Source organism: Trachemys scripta, chromosome 12 (assembly GCF_013100865.1).
Source record: "Trachemys scripta elegans isolate TJP31775 chromosome 12, CAS_Tse_1.0, whole genome shotgun sequence".
Lineage (NCBI taxonomy): Eukaryota > Metazoa > Chordata > Testudines > Emydidae > Trachemys > Trachemys scripta.
The window spans coordinates 32,397,322-32,414,858 of record NC_048309.1 but is presented as its reverse complement, the minus strand read 5'-3'; the positions used below and the strand labels follow the sequence as shown (position 1 = coordinate 32,414,858).

Genomic DNA, 17,537 nt, shown 5'->3' with positions numbered 1-17,537 from the left:
ACACAAACTCATCACAGCAAGGGCATGTCCAGTTTAAAAAAACTCTTTATGTACCTCTTTAACCTCCACACATTATGTTCAGTTTCACTTTGAAATTGTGCCCTTCTACAAACATTTTCAATGCACCTTCAGCACGTACAATAACACAATACACTCCACACATTCCTAACCATCAAATTAGAATGCAAAACCTTAACTCTGACTTCATACTTCTATGATTCTATGATTTTCCTAGGGAGAACTGGAAGGGGACCGTACATCATACACTCTAACAATGCCTGGATATCTAACAGTATATATGTTAATGTTACTGAAGTTGGAGTTAAGGTTTTGCATTCTAGTTTGTTGGTGAGGAATGTGGTATGTATATTGTGTTACTGTATATGCTGAAGATATAAGGGAGTTGTTAATAAAAGGAACAGTCTTTCAGCACAAGTGTTGAATATGATGTTAAAGCATGTCAAAGGAAGATACGTTAGCTGGATATTGCCTTACTTTTAAGCATTTGTGTAGGTGGGTGGGGCGGGGGGCACCCAAGCTTTCTTAATTTGTTTTGAACACAGATTTTTATTTGTGAGGATACAGGCACTGGTGCATGGATGGCCTGATTCTGGTAACTGCTCTGAGCTGGGGCACTCCAGAGTGTGAAGGACCCATACCCCAGGAGAACTCAGCTGTTTTTGTTGTTTGTTATTTTTAGCAATTTTAACTCATTTGAAATTTTCTAGCAGCTTTGCTGTTTGAGAATAGAGTGTAAAAGAGTCCTTGCAGTCATCACCGTCAAAAGCCAGACTGTGAAGGTTGCCCGTGGTGAGAAAGCAGATAGGAACAAGAAGGGAATGGTTTTCAAAGAGCGTTGATTTTGAGTTACTTGGTTCCCTTATTTTATAAGAGAAGCTGTTTCTCGAGCTCTTTGTAGTTATGCATTGTTGGCTACATTCTTCAAAAATAGTATATCCCTTTAAATGTAATTTTATTGCCTAAGATACTCCCCCATCCTCAGTCATATTTCAAAATGTTTGTCTCTAAGATGTACTTATTGCCATGTTTGTTTAACTTTATCTCCTTCGTTAATCCATTTCTTACTAACCTAAAGCCACTGCTTTTCGTTTTTAATATAGTAAGTTGCTTCCCTAGGGATGTTTAGTCCAGGACTTGTCCCTGTAATGGGACTGTTTGTTTTCTTTACCCCTTTGCAATTGCCTGCTGTAACATTTGTAGTATGTGTTAAGTAATCCTTAAGGTAACATTTTTATTATGTCATAAAAAGTGCATGGCAAATATATTATAACTCATGGAATTTGTTTGTTTAAAAATGGAAGGATAATTTATTGAGTGTGTTACATGAGACTTGCTCCCCTATTAGAGTGTAGAAGTACTGCTTATTTAGAAGTATGTTCTATTGAGAAAAACCACGGTCTCTAGCATGCATAGAAAGTATGAGTGTGGTTGGCTAGAAGTGACATCATAGTTTATGTACTCAATAAAAATTTAATTAAGTCATTACAGGAGTTGCAGTCATCATTTAGCCCTCTGATTTCTTCTGTTTAGTTTTTTATTAAACATTCAGTAATAGCCAGTCACCAAATCTTGATGGCCTATAAAATATCTGCATGAATTTTAATAGCTCATATAAATGGAAAAATATGAGTAACTGACATAAAAGGAACATTTTCCTTGTGGTTGCACTACATGTATTCTTATAAAAATCAAATTATGAAAAAGGATAGTGATTTAATGGAAGAGTATATAAACAATAGATTTGATGGAATGACATAAAATAATTAGAGTTTTGAGAGAGCAACTATTATATAGGCACAATCATTAAGGCTATCGGGATAATATGGGGACTTTGGTGACATCTTTGATGATAGAACAGACTGCTGGAGTTTCATCAGAATTCTGAGATTTTCTTATAGCTGTATTCATAATTTTCCTTTGCTGTGTAGTGTCTGTATTTGACATGGTATTGCAACCCCCAAAACAGTAATGCACTTTCCATAGTAAACACATTTTTTTAAACACTATACTGATCCCCAACATCTTTTTAAAAAAATTCTCGCTTCCATCTTCAGTGTCACACATGGGAGGAGGGGGCATTTATTTTATTTATTTATTTTGGACAGTTTTGAAGGATAATCAAATGAGACATTTTTAGATGTGAGCATTTGGAAACTGCCTGGTCTGGGCAGAATACAGGAGAATATCCTAGAACGCTGGCCATACATAGGCAGTCTCGGGTGTTTGTGACTGAGGTTGGGGGAATTCAAATAAGCAGAGACCATATGGGGCGCCACACAATGTCAAAAGGCCCTGTCAGAGCTCCTTCTGAGAGTGTCCCTTAAATCTGTCATATGGGTCCAATATAGGAAAGAATCTTTCCCAAGTCCTTGCCAGTTAAAATGCAGCTATATCTATGTGAAGAAAATGTTTTAGTTCTAAACTGTTGGGGGCAATTTGTATTGACAAAAAGAAAAGTATAGGTGAAAGAAGTATTTTGTAGCCCAGCATGAGTCTGATTTAGCCATCCCTCTGAGGGCAGGTCTTCACTAGAGGGGGAAGTCAATTTAAGATACACAAATTCAGCTACGCAAATAGCGTAGCTGAATTCGACCTATCGGAGCCGACTTACCCCGCTGTGAGGACGGCGGCAAAATTGACCTCCGTGGCTCCCCGTCGACTGCGCTTACTCCCACCTCCGCTGGTGGACTAAGAGCGTCGATTCAGGGATCGATTGTCGCGTCCCGATGAGACGCAATAATTCGATCCCCGAGAGATCGATTTCTACCCGCCGATTCAGGCGGGTAGTGTAGACCTAGCCACAGTGTCTGGCAGTCCAGCTCTTCCTAGCACAGTTAGGCAGCTCATAGCTCTGCTGACACAAGGTTCAGTCCTGCAAGCTGATAAGCAGCTATGCCCAAACTAGCAATTATTTAGGAATCTGATTAAATTTAGCCTGTGGGTAGCCCCAATGACTTTAGGGTACCTACACACCTGCTTAAAATTTAACAGATTCTTAAGTGCTTTGTTGGGTCACTCCAGAGGTCTAAGCACCTTGTAGAACTGAACCAACATATGTTAGTTTTAGTTTGATTGCACAGTCTCAGACAGTAGCAGAGCCACCTCATTCAGTCCTCACATCTGTGAGGCAGAGGGAAAGCAAAAAAAGAGGATCAGAGAAATTGAACGACCCGGTAACTTGCACCCAAGAGTTTTTAAAAATTGCCCAAGTAGCTCTCTGAGCCATTGATGGTAATATTTAACAAATCTTGGAATATTAGGGAAACCCAAGAGGATAGGGGGAAAAAATAATGTTGAGGCAATAATTTAAAAGGGTAAACGCAATGACCCAGGAAACTGTAGGCTGGGTGGCCTGACGTTGATCCTGGGCAATACATAGGCTGACATGGAAGCACCCAGTATTAATGAAATGATGGTAGCACAATTAATGCCAATCAGCATGGCACTTGTCAAACAAAGCAATATTAATTTTTGATAAGATTACTGGGTGAAATTCTGTGACTTGTGTTTATGCAGATCAGACTAGCTGCTGCTAATGGCTTTAATATCTGTTAATCTGTGTAAGCAACAGTAACAGGCAGTTTGGGGCCAGGGAGGAATTGGAAGGAATGTGAGACTAATGAGAGAGCATCCCAGGCTGGGGACTCTCCTACCCTCTGAGCACACAGGGAAGACACTAATGGTAGTTTTTATTTCTACAAAGTCTGTGCCAGCTTATAATGCATATACCTCTCCACCCTGCAGCCTACATGAACCACACTGTTCACGCCCAAATCCCGCCCCTCACAAACCGTACTGCTCTCATCTTCTCCCACCCCATGAACCACATTGCTCTCACCTGCCCGGAACCCCACGGACCGTGCTGCTCTCCCACCATCCCCATGGACGGCACTGCTCTCACTGCTCCCATCTCTCAGGACCTGTACAGATTATCATATATTGTTGTTTTATTTTTCAGATTGATTCTTTTACTCTAAAACAAAGTATGAGAAGCATGGCAGAAAATTTCTATGCAGCTATATTTGGATATGATGAGGTAAGAGCATACAGTCGACCCTGCCTACAGACCAGGGCAGACGGCAATAGGTCATCTAGTGCACTGTTTTCTCCAGTGGTGCTGAAAGCTAGGTGCTTCACAGGAAGAAGTAAAACACCCAAAATATACATCATAGCGCAATGGGGACAGAATTCTTCCGGACTGTAGCAGTTGTGATCAGTTTGTGCTTTGAAACCTGGCTAATGAGAGCCCTTCTAGGAGGGACAGCATGGTCTGCTGGCTGTGGCATACAATTGAGGCTATGTCTACGCTACCTCATATTGTCAGTATAAGTTATGTCGCTCAGGTATGTGAATAAGCCAACCCCCGAGCGACATAAGTTACACCAATCTAAGCACTGGTGTGGGCAGCACTGTCAGCAGGTGAGCTTCTTCCGCTGACATAGCTACCGCCGCTCGTCGGGGGTGGATTAATTAAGTCAACAGCTTAGAGCTGCTACACAGAGAACTTGCAGCAGTGCAACTGCATCAGTGCAGCTACCCCTCTGTAAGCTCTCTAGTGTAGCCATAGCCTGAGAGGCAGGACATCTAGATTATTCTTCTTGGCTCTGCCACAGACTTATTGGCTAACCTTGGGCGAGTCACTTCCCCCCTCAGTGCCTTAGCTGATCCAGTTGTACAGTGGATATCATAATTATTGAGCTTGTCTAATGACCCAGAAGGGTAAAAATGCACTGATGTGTGTAAGGGCTGTGCGACTCTCCGATGGAAAGCACTACATTAAGGGCAAAGTGTAGCTGTTATTTCTTTTGCCTGAGCTGATGTCACTGCAGGTGCTGTACTCATTCATAATCATCTACTTTAGTTTTTTATTTAGCTGTTTGCCTTATAAACAGTGAGTTCCATAAGATATTGGACAGCAGAATGCATCAAAATCTTTCCTTTTATTCATTTTTAAGTGTAGCCAGGGGATGTAAATGTGTGTGTGTGTTTCTCTCTCTCTCTTTTTTAAGCCCACCCTTACATTTTAACCCCCCCACAAATGTCTTGTTAAATTAAAGGCAAATATGGATCTTTAATGTTAAGCTAATTTTTACCTAATGCACGGCTGATAGCAGCACCCTGCAGAGGACAGGCATTCAGTGGTTCCAGGGATGGTCACCATATAATCTAGACTAGTGGCTCTCAAACTTTTTTTTACTGGTGACCCCTTTCACATAGCAAGCTTCTGAATGTGACCCCCCTTATAAATTAAAAACACTTTTTAATATATTTAACATCATTATAAATGCTGGAGGCACAGCAGGGTTTGGGGTGGAGGTTGACAGCTCGTGACCTCCCATGTAATAACCTCGTGACCCCCTGAGGTCCCGACCCCCAGTTTGAGAACCCCTGAGCTAGACAGTCTGCAGAGGTTATGAAGAACACAGACAAAGGAGCGCTACAGATCTGAATCCAGCAAAGACATCTGCCAGTGAAAATTAACTAAAAAAATCCAGACAGGTCTAAATGTCATAGAATTACCCTGTGCTCTTGCATCACAGGCTGAGGTGAAGAGCCGCACCTTATTGGCCTTCTCAGCAACAGTTATGTCATATGCCCTTTAGCTCCTGTCCTTCCCCAGCGTCATCGCGGTCCCCCCCCCCATGCTGTGCAGCAATGCTCTCTAGTCTCATAAGGAGTAAGGCTTTGCGACAATGATCCCAAAACAGAGAAAACTGGTTTACCAGCCCATACACAGAATTTGCTCTGTGTTTTCTCCAGAATCCACTCATCCGGCCATTTCTTTTGGACTGTTGTGTTAAGCAGCTACACACGCCTCAGGGAGAGGCAGATGTGTGGTGTATATTGCAGCTATGTTGGTCTCAATGTTTGGAATATAGACAGATTTGAAAAAGAGACTGCAACTCCGAGTATGGGGCTGTAAGAGGCGTGTAATAAACTGAGATGATCCAGCCAGACAACAGGTAGTTAAATCTCACCCCAGTTTTCTGCTTGGTATTTACATTCTCTCTGTGTACAGTGTCCAATCCTTCTCCCACTCCTTCTTTTAGGGGATTTTGTCTGATGACCACGTACTGGCAGCAGCCCTATGGAGAAACCTTTTCAACAAGCACTGTGAGGACCCCAGGCAGCTGGAACTGCTAGTGGAGTATGTGCGCAAGCAGGTGGGCAGTAGCTCAGAGCATAGCCTCTCTTACAGTTCCTAGGAAAGTAAACTTTGTATTGCTTGCTTCCCAAACAACACTGCACAGGGCTGATTACAGAAATGAGATTGTCCAAGAGTTTCATAAAATCCTGTTCCAGTTTCCCTGCCAAGTGACAATGTCTNTTTGGGAAACATCACTACCCCAGATTCAAGGAAGAAGGAAACTGGCCACCAAGGAATCAGTGAGAGGTGAGCAGAGAGGAGGCCTGGCAGTTTGTAACCACCAGAGGCAATATCAGCATCAAATATTATATAGTCCTGCCTTGCGTATCATTGTTAAATATTACATAGTCCTGTCTTGAGTGCAGGAGACTGGACTAGATGACCTCTCGAGGTCCTTCCAGTCCTATGATTCTATGGTGCTCTCCATGTCTAGAAGCGGAGAGGATGAGCAGGCTGTGGCCATGAGGGGGAAGAGGATCAGTAAGAATTCCATACAGCTATAAGTTTCCCTTCAATACCAGTGTGACGGGTCGTCACCCTTGGGGTGCAGTCTGGGAGCCGCGAGAAACCGCCCCGCTCCCCTAACCACTCAGTTGGGTTGGCCCTGCCTACACTCTGCTTCCTAAGTCGGAGACACAGCCAGCCTAACCCAGACCTTGTTATCACCCAACATGACAGCAGGTGGCACCACTCACCCAAACTGAGCTACCTGAGAGTGCTTACCTAAGCCACTCAAGTGTAGACAGCAGCCAATTTCCCAGCTTCCCAGACTCTCACTCCCCACTGGGGTATAAACCCAAAATTAATCCGTCTGGCGCTGCACAGAGATCTGTACAGCATAAACTCATAGAGTTCACCACTCCCTCAAAGTGGAGAGGAAATGCAACAGCCCCACCCCTCGAGCTACGATTTTCAAGCACTTCACTCCAAACTTACTGGTTTAGATTAAAACATAAAATAAGTTTATTAACTACCAAAAGATCGATTTTAAGTTATTATAAGTGATAGCAAACAGATCAAAGTAGATTGCCTAGGAAATAAATAAAAACGCAAACTAAGCTTAACATACTAGATAGATTGGTTATGAATTAGCGGTGTCTCACCCTGACTGATGATAGAAGCAGATTTGCAAATTCTCAAGGCACAAGTTGCACTTACTTAGAGCTTGTGCTCCCCAGGTTTCCATACACAGGCTAGCAATCCCTTTAGCCTGGGTACAGTACTTCCCCCAGTTTCCAGGACTCCTCTTGTGTGGGGAGTGAAGAACAACAAATGTTGTCACTCCCTGCCTTATATAGCTTTAGCATATGGTGGGAACCTTTTGTTCTCAAAACTAAGTTCCCAGCTCAGTTTCTGAAAAAATACAGGCACAATATGGAATTCAGTGTCATGTGGTCTGGTCACATGCTCTCGCTGGGTCATAGCAGCCATTACTCACAGGCTGACTCGAGTGTTCACAGGAAGGCTGAGCTTTTTTACAGTCCATTGCTTTTGCTGATGGGCCATCAGCAATGTCTGGCTTCTTCATTGTTGTACCTGAAAGACTAGTTGTAGGTGTCACCCAGAGTAAGCACATTTGAAATACAGACACATAGTCAATATTCATAACTTCAGATACAAAAATGATACATGCCTACAAATAGGAAAATCATACTCAGCAAATCATAACTTTTTCCAATGACACCCTACATGACTCACCTTGTACAAATTGCATCATAATTATGTCATAGCCATATCATAACCATACAATTATGAAGAATATGGGGTGCAGTGTCACAACCAGGTCCTCAGTGTGGAAACAGTGGAAGATATATCTGAAAAACCAGTTGGTTGAAGGTAATGGAGAGATGTACAGGACATACCTGTGGACAGATTCTTGCCCCAACCTGTAAGAAAATCAAGCTTGCGCACGGAATGATCATCAGCTGTTCAAGAAAGACAAGATGATCTTTGTTGGGGATTCTATACTAAGAAGAATGGAAAAAATGTTCTGGAAGGAATAGGAGCACAACAGTATGTTGTGCTGTCTTCATGTAGCTAAGATACACTAATGACACTTCATCACAGGATATATCGCAGATTATAGACAACTTCATGGAATTGGAAGGGTGCTGAAAGAGATGAATATCTTCTCAGAAATACTTCCTGTACCACGAGTGAAGAGAGACAGAAGGCAGAAGATTCTGGAAGTGAGCCACTAGCTAGGAAAGTGGTATAGGGTCAAGTGTTTTGCTTTTCTGGAACATAGATCCACCTTTTACAGAGAGAGAGATTGAGAGAGAGAGAGGGCTGTATAGCTTGGAAGGTCTCCATCTCTGTAGAAGGGGAACTAATCTTCTCAGGGGATGGACTGGCTAGAGTAGCCAGGAGGGCGTTAAATCAATATAAAAGGGTAGGGTGAAAAGAGAGAACAAAGGAGTACTCATTTAGCACAAAAGCATGATCTTGAGAACAAAATTAATCAAAAATTTCCTACACACCAAAGTTAGGAGTTGGGAAAAATAAGAGGATTTGGAATTGTTCATTTATGAGAATACATTTGATCTAGTTGGTATTTCTGAAAAGTGATGGGATGATTCACATGATTTGAATTTTTAAAATCAATGGTTATACCCTATTTAGGAAGGATTGAGTGGGCAAAAGGGGAGGAGGGAGGCCCTCCATGGCAAAAATAACGTTACCTGTTTTGAGTCACTGACAAATCAGAAAATTATCTTGAATGCTTATAGATCAGTGTCCTAAGATGAAGCCCAAGATGGGATGCTAGTTGGATTCTACTGCAGGTCACCAAATCACACTTGGGAACAGGATGCCTGGTTCCTGGAGCAACTACCTGTAATGTGTAGGGGGGGAAAGCTATGTATCATTGAGGACTTCCATAAGAGTCTCATGCTGCCAGTACTAAAACATCCCCAGAATCTCTAAACATTATAGATCACAATTTCCTAACTCAAAAGTATTGCATACAATATGGGGAAATTATATAGTAGCCCTTAACAGGTAAAGAGGAATTGATCACAGAACTAAAACCTAGTGGCAACTTAGATACCACTGATGATGATTTCCTCATGTTTGTTATGTGAAAACAGAATATAAATTCCAAACCAACAATATACTTGGTGCTTTAAAAGAGCCCGTTTCACAAAGCTGAAAACAATTGAGTCGGCTCAGTTGGGACAGAGAATATAAACAGAAAAATATGAATAATAGTAAAATATTTGTAATTCCCAATTAAGTGCCCCAAAGGCCACAATAAAGAAAGAAGGCTGCACTGGTTAAAAAAAACAACGTGGTTAGAGGGAAAGGGAAGGCAGCTTCCATATATATATGGAAGAAGTGGGAAGTTGATAGTAATGCATGTAAATCAGAAGCTAGGAATTATAGAAAATTGATAAGGGAAGCGAAGGGACACAAGAAGAAATCTATGGCTAGCAGAGTTAAAGAAAATAAGGAGGAGTTTTTAAAGTGTATTAGGAACAAAAAAATCCTAACAATCGTATTGGTCCATTACTACACGGAAATGGTACAATTGTCAATAATAATGCAGAAAAGGCAAGTATGTTCAATAAATATTTCTGTTCTGTATTTGGGAAAAAATATGATGTAGTCATTGTCATCTGATGGTGAAACAGCTTCCATTCCAAAACTAACTCAGGAGGATGTTAAACAGCATCTTCTGTAGTTAGCCTTTTTTTTAAATCAGCAAGTCTGAGTAACTTAGAGTCATGGAATCTAAGGCCAGAGAGGACCATCAGTTTTACCTGCTTCACATCACAGGCCACTAACACCACCTGCACATTTAACTCAACAACCAAAATTAGACTAAGGTATTACAGCCCTCAGGAGACTAAATTGTTTTGTGCCACAGGCAGAAAATAGGAGGGACTGAAGTGCACCAATGCCTCAGGCCCCTGCAATGGCAGAGAATTGATTAACTGAGATATGCCCAGATGATTCTGGCAATGACCCGCACTTAATGCTGCAGAGGAAGTTGAAACCCCCCCAAGTTCACTACCAATCCTTCCCAATCCCAGATATAGCAATCAGTTAGACTCTGATCATGTGAGCAAAAACCAACCAGCCAGCCAAGCACCTGAGAAAGAGAATGCTCAGTGCCACCTCCAGCTGTGGCCATCCCTGGTAGTTCAGAGGATGGAGGGGGGAAAAAAGACTCAGAATATGTTGTGGGGAAAAACTCCCTTCCTGACTCTTGCAAGTGCCCTGAAGCATGAGATTTTTAGAAACTTCAGCATAACCAGAAGGGACCCTCAGGGCCCTGCCCGCTACCATCATAAGCAACCTTATCATACAATCAGAGTCATAAATTTGTCCAGCTCACTCTTAAAACTAATTCCGTTGTTTGCCCTCACAGTTCCTATGGGAGGCTGTTCCAGAACGTCACTTCTTTGATTGTTATAAACCTTCTTCTAATTTTCATCCTGAGTTTGTTCATGGCCAGTTTATAGTCATTTGTTTTTGTGCCAACACTGTCCTTTACCTTAAATAGCTCTTCACCCTCTTTGGTATTTACCCCCAAATGTATTTATAGAGAGCAGTAATATCCCCTCCCAGCCTTCATTATATGGTATATGTAAACCAAGCTCTTCCAGTTTCCTCTCATAAGATAGACCCTCCATTCCCCTGATCATCCTAGTAGCTCTTCCCTGCACCTTTTCGACTTTGAAATAGTTTTACATGGGTGACCAGAACTGTACACAGTATTCCAAATGAGGTCTTACTAGTGTCTGGTACAATGGTGTTAATGCTTCTCTATCTCTGGTGGAAATGCCTCCCTAATACATTCTAGGAACACATTTGCCTTTTTCACAGCCGCATCACATTTGGTGCTCATAGTCATTCTCTGATCGGCTTACACACACAGGTCTCTCTCCTCCTCTGTCACTTCAGCTGATGAGTCTCCACTTTATAGCAGGTTTTTATTATTAGATCCTATGTGCATGACCTTGTACTTTGTACTATTAAATTTAATCCCATTTCTTTTACTCCAGCTTTCAAGGTCATCCAGTTCTGCCTGTATAATATTACGATTCTCCTCTGTATGAATGATGCCTCCCAACTTTGTATCATCAGCAAATTTCATTAGCACACGCCTACTTTTTCTGCCCAAGTCATTAATAAATATATTAAATAAGATCAGTCCCAAGATTGATCCTGCAGGAACTCCACTAGTAACCTCCCTCCAGTCCAGCCTTCTGTTAGTTAGTTCCTTACTCACCTTAAAATTCTTGTACTAATCACCATCTTCTCTAATTTTACTAATAATTTCCCATGCAGTACCATGTGAAATGCTTTACTGAAGTTGAAATATACAAGATTGACCACATGTCCCCTATCTAAAAAATCAGTTTTCTTCTCAAAGAAGGATATTGGGTTAATCTGGCATGATCTACCTTTGATAAACGCATGTTGCATACAAGAGTTTTAAAAGAGCTGGCTGAGGGGCTCATTGATTGGATGGTTAATGTTGATTTTCAATAAGTCTTAGAACACTGGGGAAGTTCTAGAAGGCTAGAAGAAAGCTAATGTTGTGCCAGTATTTAAAAAAGGGGTCATTATAGGCCTGTCAACCTGACATCAATCCCCGGCAAAATAATAGAACAGTTGATACAGGAGTCAATTAATAAAGAATTAAAGGAAGATAATATAATTAATGACAATCAACATGGATTTATGGAAAATATACCCTGTCAAACTACCTTGATATCTTTTTCTATGAGATTACATTTGGTTGATAAAGATAAAAGTAATGATGTAATATACTTAGACTTCGGAAAGGCACTTGACTTCGTACCATTCAAAATGATGCTTAAAAAACTAGAACAATACAAATTAACATGACACACTAAATGTATTAAAACTGGCTAATTGACAGGTCTCAAAATGTAATTGTAAATGAGGAATCATCAAGCAGGCGTGTTTCTAGCAGGGATCAGGTCTTGGCCCTATGTTATTTGACATTTTAATCAATGACCTGGAAGTAAATGTAAAATCATCCCTGATAAAGGTTGCAGATATTACCAAAAAACTGGGGGAGTGGTAAATAATAAAAAGGACAGGTCACTGATTCAGAGTGACCTGGATTACTTGGTAAACTGGGCACAAGCAAACAATATGCACTTTAATACAGCCAAATGTAAAGTTATACATCCAGGAACAAAGAGTGTAGGCCATACTTACAGAATGGGTGATTCTTGAGAAGCAGTGACTCCGAAAAATACTTGGGGTGAGGGTCATGCTGGATAATCAGCTGAACATGAAATCCTAGTGCAAAACTGTGGCCAAAAGGGCTAATTTGATGCTTGGATGCATACATTGGAATCTTGAGTAGGAGAAGGAAGGTTACATTACCTCGGTATTTGGCACTGGTGTGACTGCTGCCGGAATACTGTGTTCAGTTCTGGTGTCCACCGTCCAAAAAGGATGTTGATAAACTGGACAGGATTCAGAGAAGAGCTATGAGAATGATTAAAGGATTGAAAAATGTCTTAAAGTGATAGACTCAAGGAACTCAATCTATTGAGCTCAGCAAAGAGGAGGTTAAGGAGTGACTTGATCACAGTTTATAAGTACCTACATGTGGAATTAATATTTGACAATGAGCTCTTCAGTACAGCAGACAAAGGTAGAACGAGATCTAATGGCTGGAAGTTGAAATTTGACAAATTCAGACTGGAAATAAGGTGTAATTTTTTAACAGTAACAGTAATTAACCATTGGAACAATTTATCGAACGTGGTGGTGGATTCTCCATCACTGTCTATTTTTAAATCAAGATCGGATGTTTTTCTAGAATATCTGCTCTATTTCAAACAGGAATGAATTCAGGAAAGTGCTGTGGCCTGAGTTATACAGGGGGTCAGATTAGATGATCACAATGGTCCCTTCTGGTTTTATAGTCTATAAAATGTGGCAAGGATTAACTCCACCCCTCTGCGTGAGACATGTCTGCCATTTGTTACTGGAATTTGCAATCTGGGGGTGGTATTGGATTCCTAGCTGCTGTTAGACTCTTATAGAGCTGCAGTGACCAAGCAGCTTTTCTCAGTTTGTGTCAGGCCAGGAGACTGCGGCTGTTTCTTTTGGATGTGGACTGGGTTACGTTAATCCATTCCTTTGCCATCTTGAGGTGACAATGTGCCCTGAATGGGTCCTCACCTTAAATTAGCTTGGAAATTGAAGTTGGTGCAGCCTGCATGGCTTAGCAAGTAGTGCATCTCACCAGAAAAACATGACAGCAGTGGTCCCAGATCTGCATTGACTGCTGGGTACAGGGTAAGGTGGTGGTTTTACCACGAAAGCTCTAAATAGCCTGAGACCTGCCTACTCAAGGGACACCTCCCTCCCCGTACAGTACTGCCACAGCTGAGCTGGAGCCCCCTTGATAGACGAGAGAGAGTTGCTGACAAGGCTTTTTCCATGAGGGACCCTTATTAGAATTTACTCCCCCGTCCCCTCCTCCTTGGTCCAAAATGGCCCAAATGTGATTACCTTTATGTCAGGCTGCAAAGCCCATCTTTTTACCCAGTCTGATGGTAAAGACAGCTTTTTGCAGGGCCAGGTGAGGTGTTTGATTTGCTGTTATCACGGGTTCTTTTCGGCTCAAGAGGAAGAGGAGCTGTGGGTTTTTTAGCTTATGTGAAGTTTGGTCTTGTGGCTAAGACTGACATTCATGAGATCTGGGTTCAGTTCCTGCCTCTGCCACAGCCTGTGTGACCCTGAGCAGGGCAGTGGGCCCCAGTTCTTCATCTGTGAAGTGGGAGCCGTACGTCTTTCCTCCCACCCATAGCTTGTCTTGTGTTTTCATATAAACCTTTTGGGATAGGAGCTGTCTCCTACTTTGTGTGTACAGATCTTCAGGCACTACTATGGTACCAATAATAACAACAGTCATTTAAGGTGGTGGCAGAGGCACTTAGTACTTGGGATAGAGGTCTTTTTGTATAGGACTAAATGAACAGTTTCACTTATTCATATCAGTCACCAGGACAATCTCAGCCAGCTGTGGATTGAATACCTCTCCACTCCATTTTTCAAACTGGAGGAACTGGTCCAATATACTGGTTGCAGGCCAAAGCTTCCTCAGCACACCGCCCTCTTCTTTGCCCCACTGTCAGGATTTTCAGAGACCATTTTATTTCAGGCATTAGAAGATCTTTTGTTAGACTCAAACCTTCTATAGCTCCTTGACTTTTAGCCCCTTTGTGAAACACTTTCAGCCATTTACCCCTTCCTTCTAGTCCTCTTCACTCAGTGCTAAAAGATTCAAAACAATTCCACACTTCTATTTCCTTTCTTCAAAACATGCTGCTTACCTGAACTCTTGGTGAGTTTGGGATTGTCGGGGGAAATCTTCAGACCACCTTTATCTCTTCCAATGAGTTCAAGTCAGAAATGCATTATTTTCTTGTGAATTTCAGATGCAGTACCTGGATGCTATAAATGGAGAGGACCTGCTACTAACTGGTGAAGTGAATTGGCGCCCTCTTGTGGAGAGTAATGCCCAAAGCATCCTGAAGCCAACTTCCCCAGCATATAATGATGAAGGACTCTGAGACCTTCATCAGTCAATGAACAATGTGTTAAACTTTCATTCTGTGGGGTACCCAAGAAGGGAAGGAATAAATATTTGGTGTTGAAAGAATATATTTAAATAAATAGCCTTTTTGTATTGATTTACATGTTGGTAAACCTGACAGCAGTACTCTTTTGAATATTTTATCTAGGATTAAATGCTGCTAATTCATTTGAGGAATGCCTGGCTGTTGCAGAAGTATAAAGTTGACCCTGTAGATAGGTTCTGAGAGACAGCAAAGTCTTTTGAAAACCAAATATCTTACCAAAGTGATAGGTACCTTAAGAACAGGGTTCTCTGCTCTTTATCTGGCAAGAGGGGAGCGACTTCACACACAAATACAATGACATTACTTTTTCTGCTCCATGAAGTTGCTAAGCACAAGGCTGAGTTCTGCATGTTCTGAATGTTGATATACCTCTATCCTGGCTTTGGGAGACATAGTCTATTTTTGCATTAAAATTCTTGGGAATTGGCTGAGAAGATCTTGAAATGATTTTCGATTAAAGCCCAGTTTAGGGTCAGACTGTGACTGGCCCCTTGCACAGGTGCACAAGGAGAGGTAGGTGCAAGAGGGTGGGGACAGGGCCATGGTGGGACTATGGCTAAAAGCCACTTTAGAGTCTTTATTGTTTCAAAGTAGCTCTATCTTCCTGATACACTCATATTCTTTCTAGAGCTGTGCTCTATTGATTGCTGCAGTAGAGTAACATCTCAATGGTCTGTTCATGTTCTCTATGGGATAAAACTATACTCTACCACAAAGAAGAGGTTCAATACCTTTTCTAGTTAACATTTTAAATAGTTAAGCAGACAACAGTTACCCCAACAGAATTATTCAATGAAAACCTGCACCAAATAAATCAACAGAAAGTAGGGCTTTATTGCACAAACTAAAGGTCCACATGGGGTTTCTAGTTCAGTGACTGAAACTGGTTTTATTTCTCTCATGTCCAAAATCTTCATAGGAAACCATGTGACCAAGTAATAGAACTGTACTTGTTTTGTGTACTTTGTAATGCCTTTGCTGAGAATCAGAAGAACAGTGCCCTGTCATGTCAGGATATAGTCCTAATAAACCAATTCACCAAATGTATAGACGAGTCATATTTAATGTGTGATCACACTAACACATCACAAATGTTCTTATTTCTGGTGTAAGTCTGATGTCTTCTGTAGCTGCCCCGGACTGTCGATGTTCCTGCTCCTAGTGCCATGTTCTCTAGGCAATTTGCATCGGTGTTAGTTATCGCCTTTCCTGTCAGCGACAAATGGAATCCATAGCATGATCTCCAAAACACAGGCGAGTGCTTCTTAGTCTTTGTTTAGGGAGCAACTACTAGTGAGTTTCTTTGTGTGTGTGTGTGTGTGTGTGTGTGTGTGTGTGTGAGTGAATATAAAGTAATTTTGTTAGTTTTTTCAAAAGCAAACTTCCTCAGTTTAAGTTGTTATAAAATGAGTCATGTAAAGAAACCTTATATGTGTGAGGTATATCCCACTTCTGTAAAAACATTACAAACCAAACAACTTTCTCTCAGTTTATTTAAGATGCTTTTGTTGCAAGCTGAGCTAAGGAGAGAAACCTCTTATGTGTGAAGTATTATGCAGTATGTGTGAGATAATAACACCTTGTAATTCATTACAGCTGTGTTGTATTTACATAAAAGAAGGCTTAGCTGTGTAGGAATTTGCTGATTAATTTATTTTTAATGGGAGTGAAGTATACCAAGTACCAAAATAAACTTTACTGTGTGTATCTTACTGCTCGTGGAATAGATGGAAAAATTAATGGTAGATATTTTGGCTCAAAACTACCTACATTAATTCATAAACAAAATAGCCATTTAAACTTTAACCCCTTTCCTGCTATGTCATTTAAATCTTGACTCATGCTATAGTACCTGTTGTGTCTCCCAGACCATGAGAACACAGGACTAAAAGCATGGCACTACCCATGCCATAGGAATCTAGTGGACATAGGAATGGGGTCACAGACTTTGCCATGCCACAGATATGCAAGGCCTGCAGACCAGAGTCCTTTTATGCAGTGGGTCTGCAAGTGTGGGATCACATTCCTTCTGATACTGGGAATATGTGGAGTCCACAGGACCTTCACCTTATCCCTTCCTAAGCCATAGAAATGGAAAGTCTACAGAGACCATGGTGCCTCCCAGGCCACAGGTATGGGAGTGCCACAGATTCATTTGGGAGCATACATGTGTGTACCTTCCAAGGATATGGGAATTGGAAGATCTGCGACCAAGACACCTTCCCTGGTTCCAGAAAATACCCCCTTATGTTCTGCCACTGCAGAGTGAGCCAACAGTGAGGATGTATAGGTGAGGAAAGGAGTGGATGGAGCAGATTAGATTAGTCAGATAGGACAGATACATACGCATACAAATTACGAGCACTGTTAGAGCTACAGAGAATGCACAAGGTCTGGAACTGGGCAGGGGAGGAACTTGCCTTTCCAGCCCTGGATTCTCTGCGGATAAAGGATGTGGAGTGGCTTTTCCCTTGAGCACAGAAGATCCCTTAACCTCCCTTACTCTCAGATGTATAAACTCCAATAAGACACACACACACCATATTTGCAATATATCTTTGCATCCAGGCTCACCAGAAAGAGCATTGTTATGATGGAAGATGTCACCTCCATTATGAACATAGATGGACATGTGCATGGAACAGTTCCTCAAAAAAATAAGACCTCTGTCTCTTCTATTAAAGCTACCATGGTCTGAGTGGTTCCCTCCAGGACTCGGCTCTCAT

The 17,537-nt window shown here is 41.5% G+C and overlaps 1 protein-coding gene across 4 annotated transcripts in view; it reads left to right on the top strand.

Moving 5' to 3' along the window:
• LOC117885675 (ubiquinol-cytochrome-c reductase complex assembly factor 1) overlaps positions 1 to 15,858 on the top strand; it is an 89,604-nt gene extending 73,746 nt beyond the window's left edge. For 3 of the 4 annotated variants that reach the window (XM_034787036.1, XM_034787035.1, XM_034787037.1), the window contains exons 8-10: positions 3,980 to 4,057; positions 6,072 to 6,185; positions 14,608 to 15,858. In XM_034787036.1, coding sequence (XP_034642927.1) covers positions 3,980 to 4,057; positions 6,072 to 6,185; positions 14,608 to 14,742 — 327 coding nt within the window. In that variant the 3' untranslated portion in view covers positions 14,743 to 15,858. The remainder of the gene's footprint in view (positions 1 to 3,979; positions 4,058 to 6,071; positions 6,186 to 14,607) is intronic. The other variant, XM_034787038.1, reaches the window with a different exon arrangement.
• The last annotated feature ends 1,679 nt before the right edge of the window (positions 15,859 to 17,537 follow it).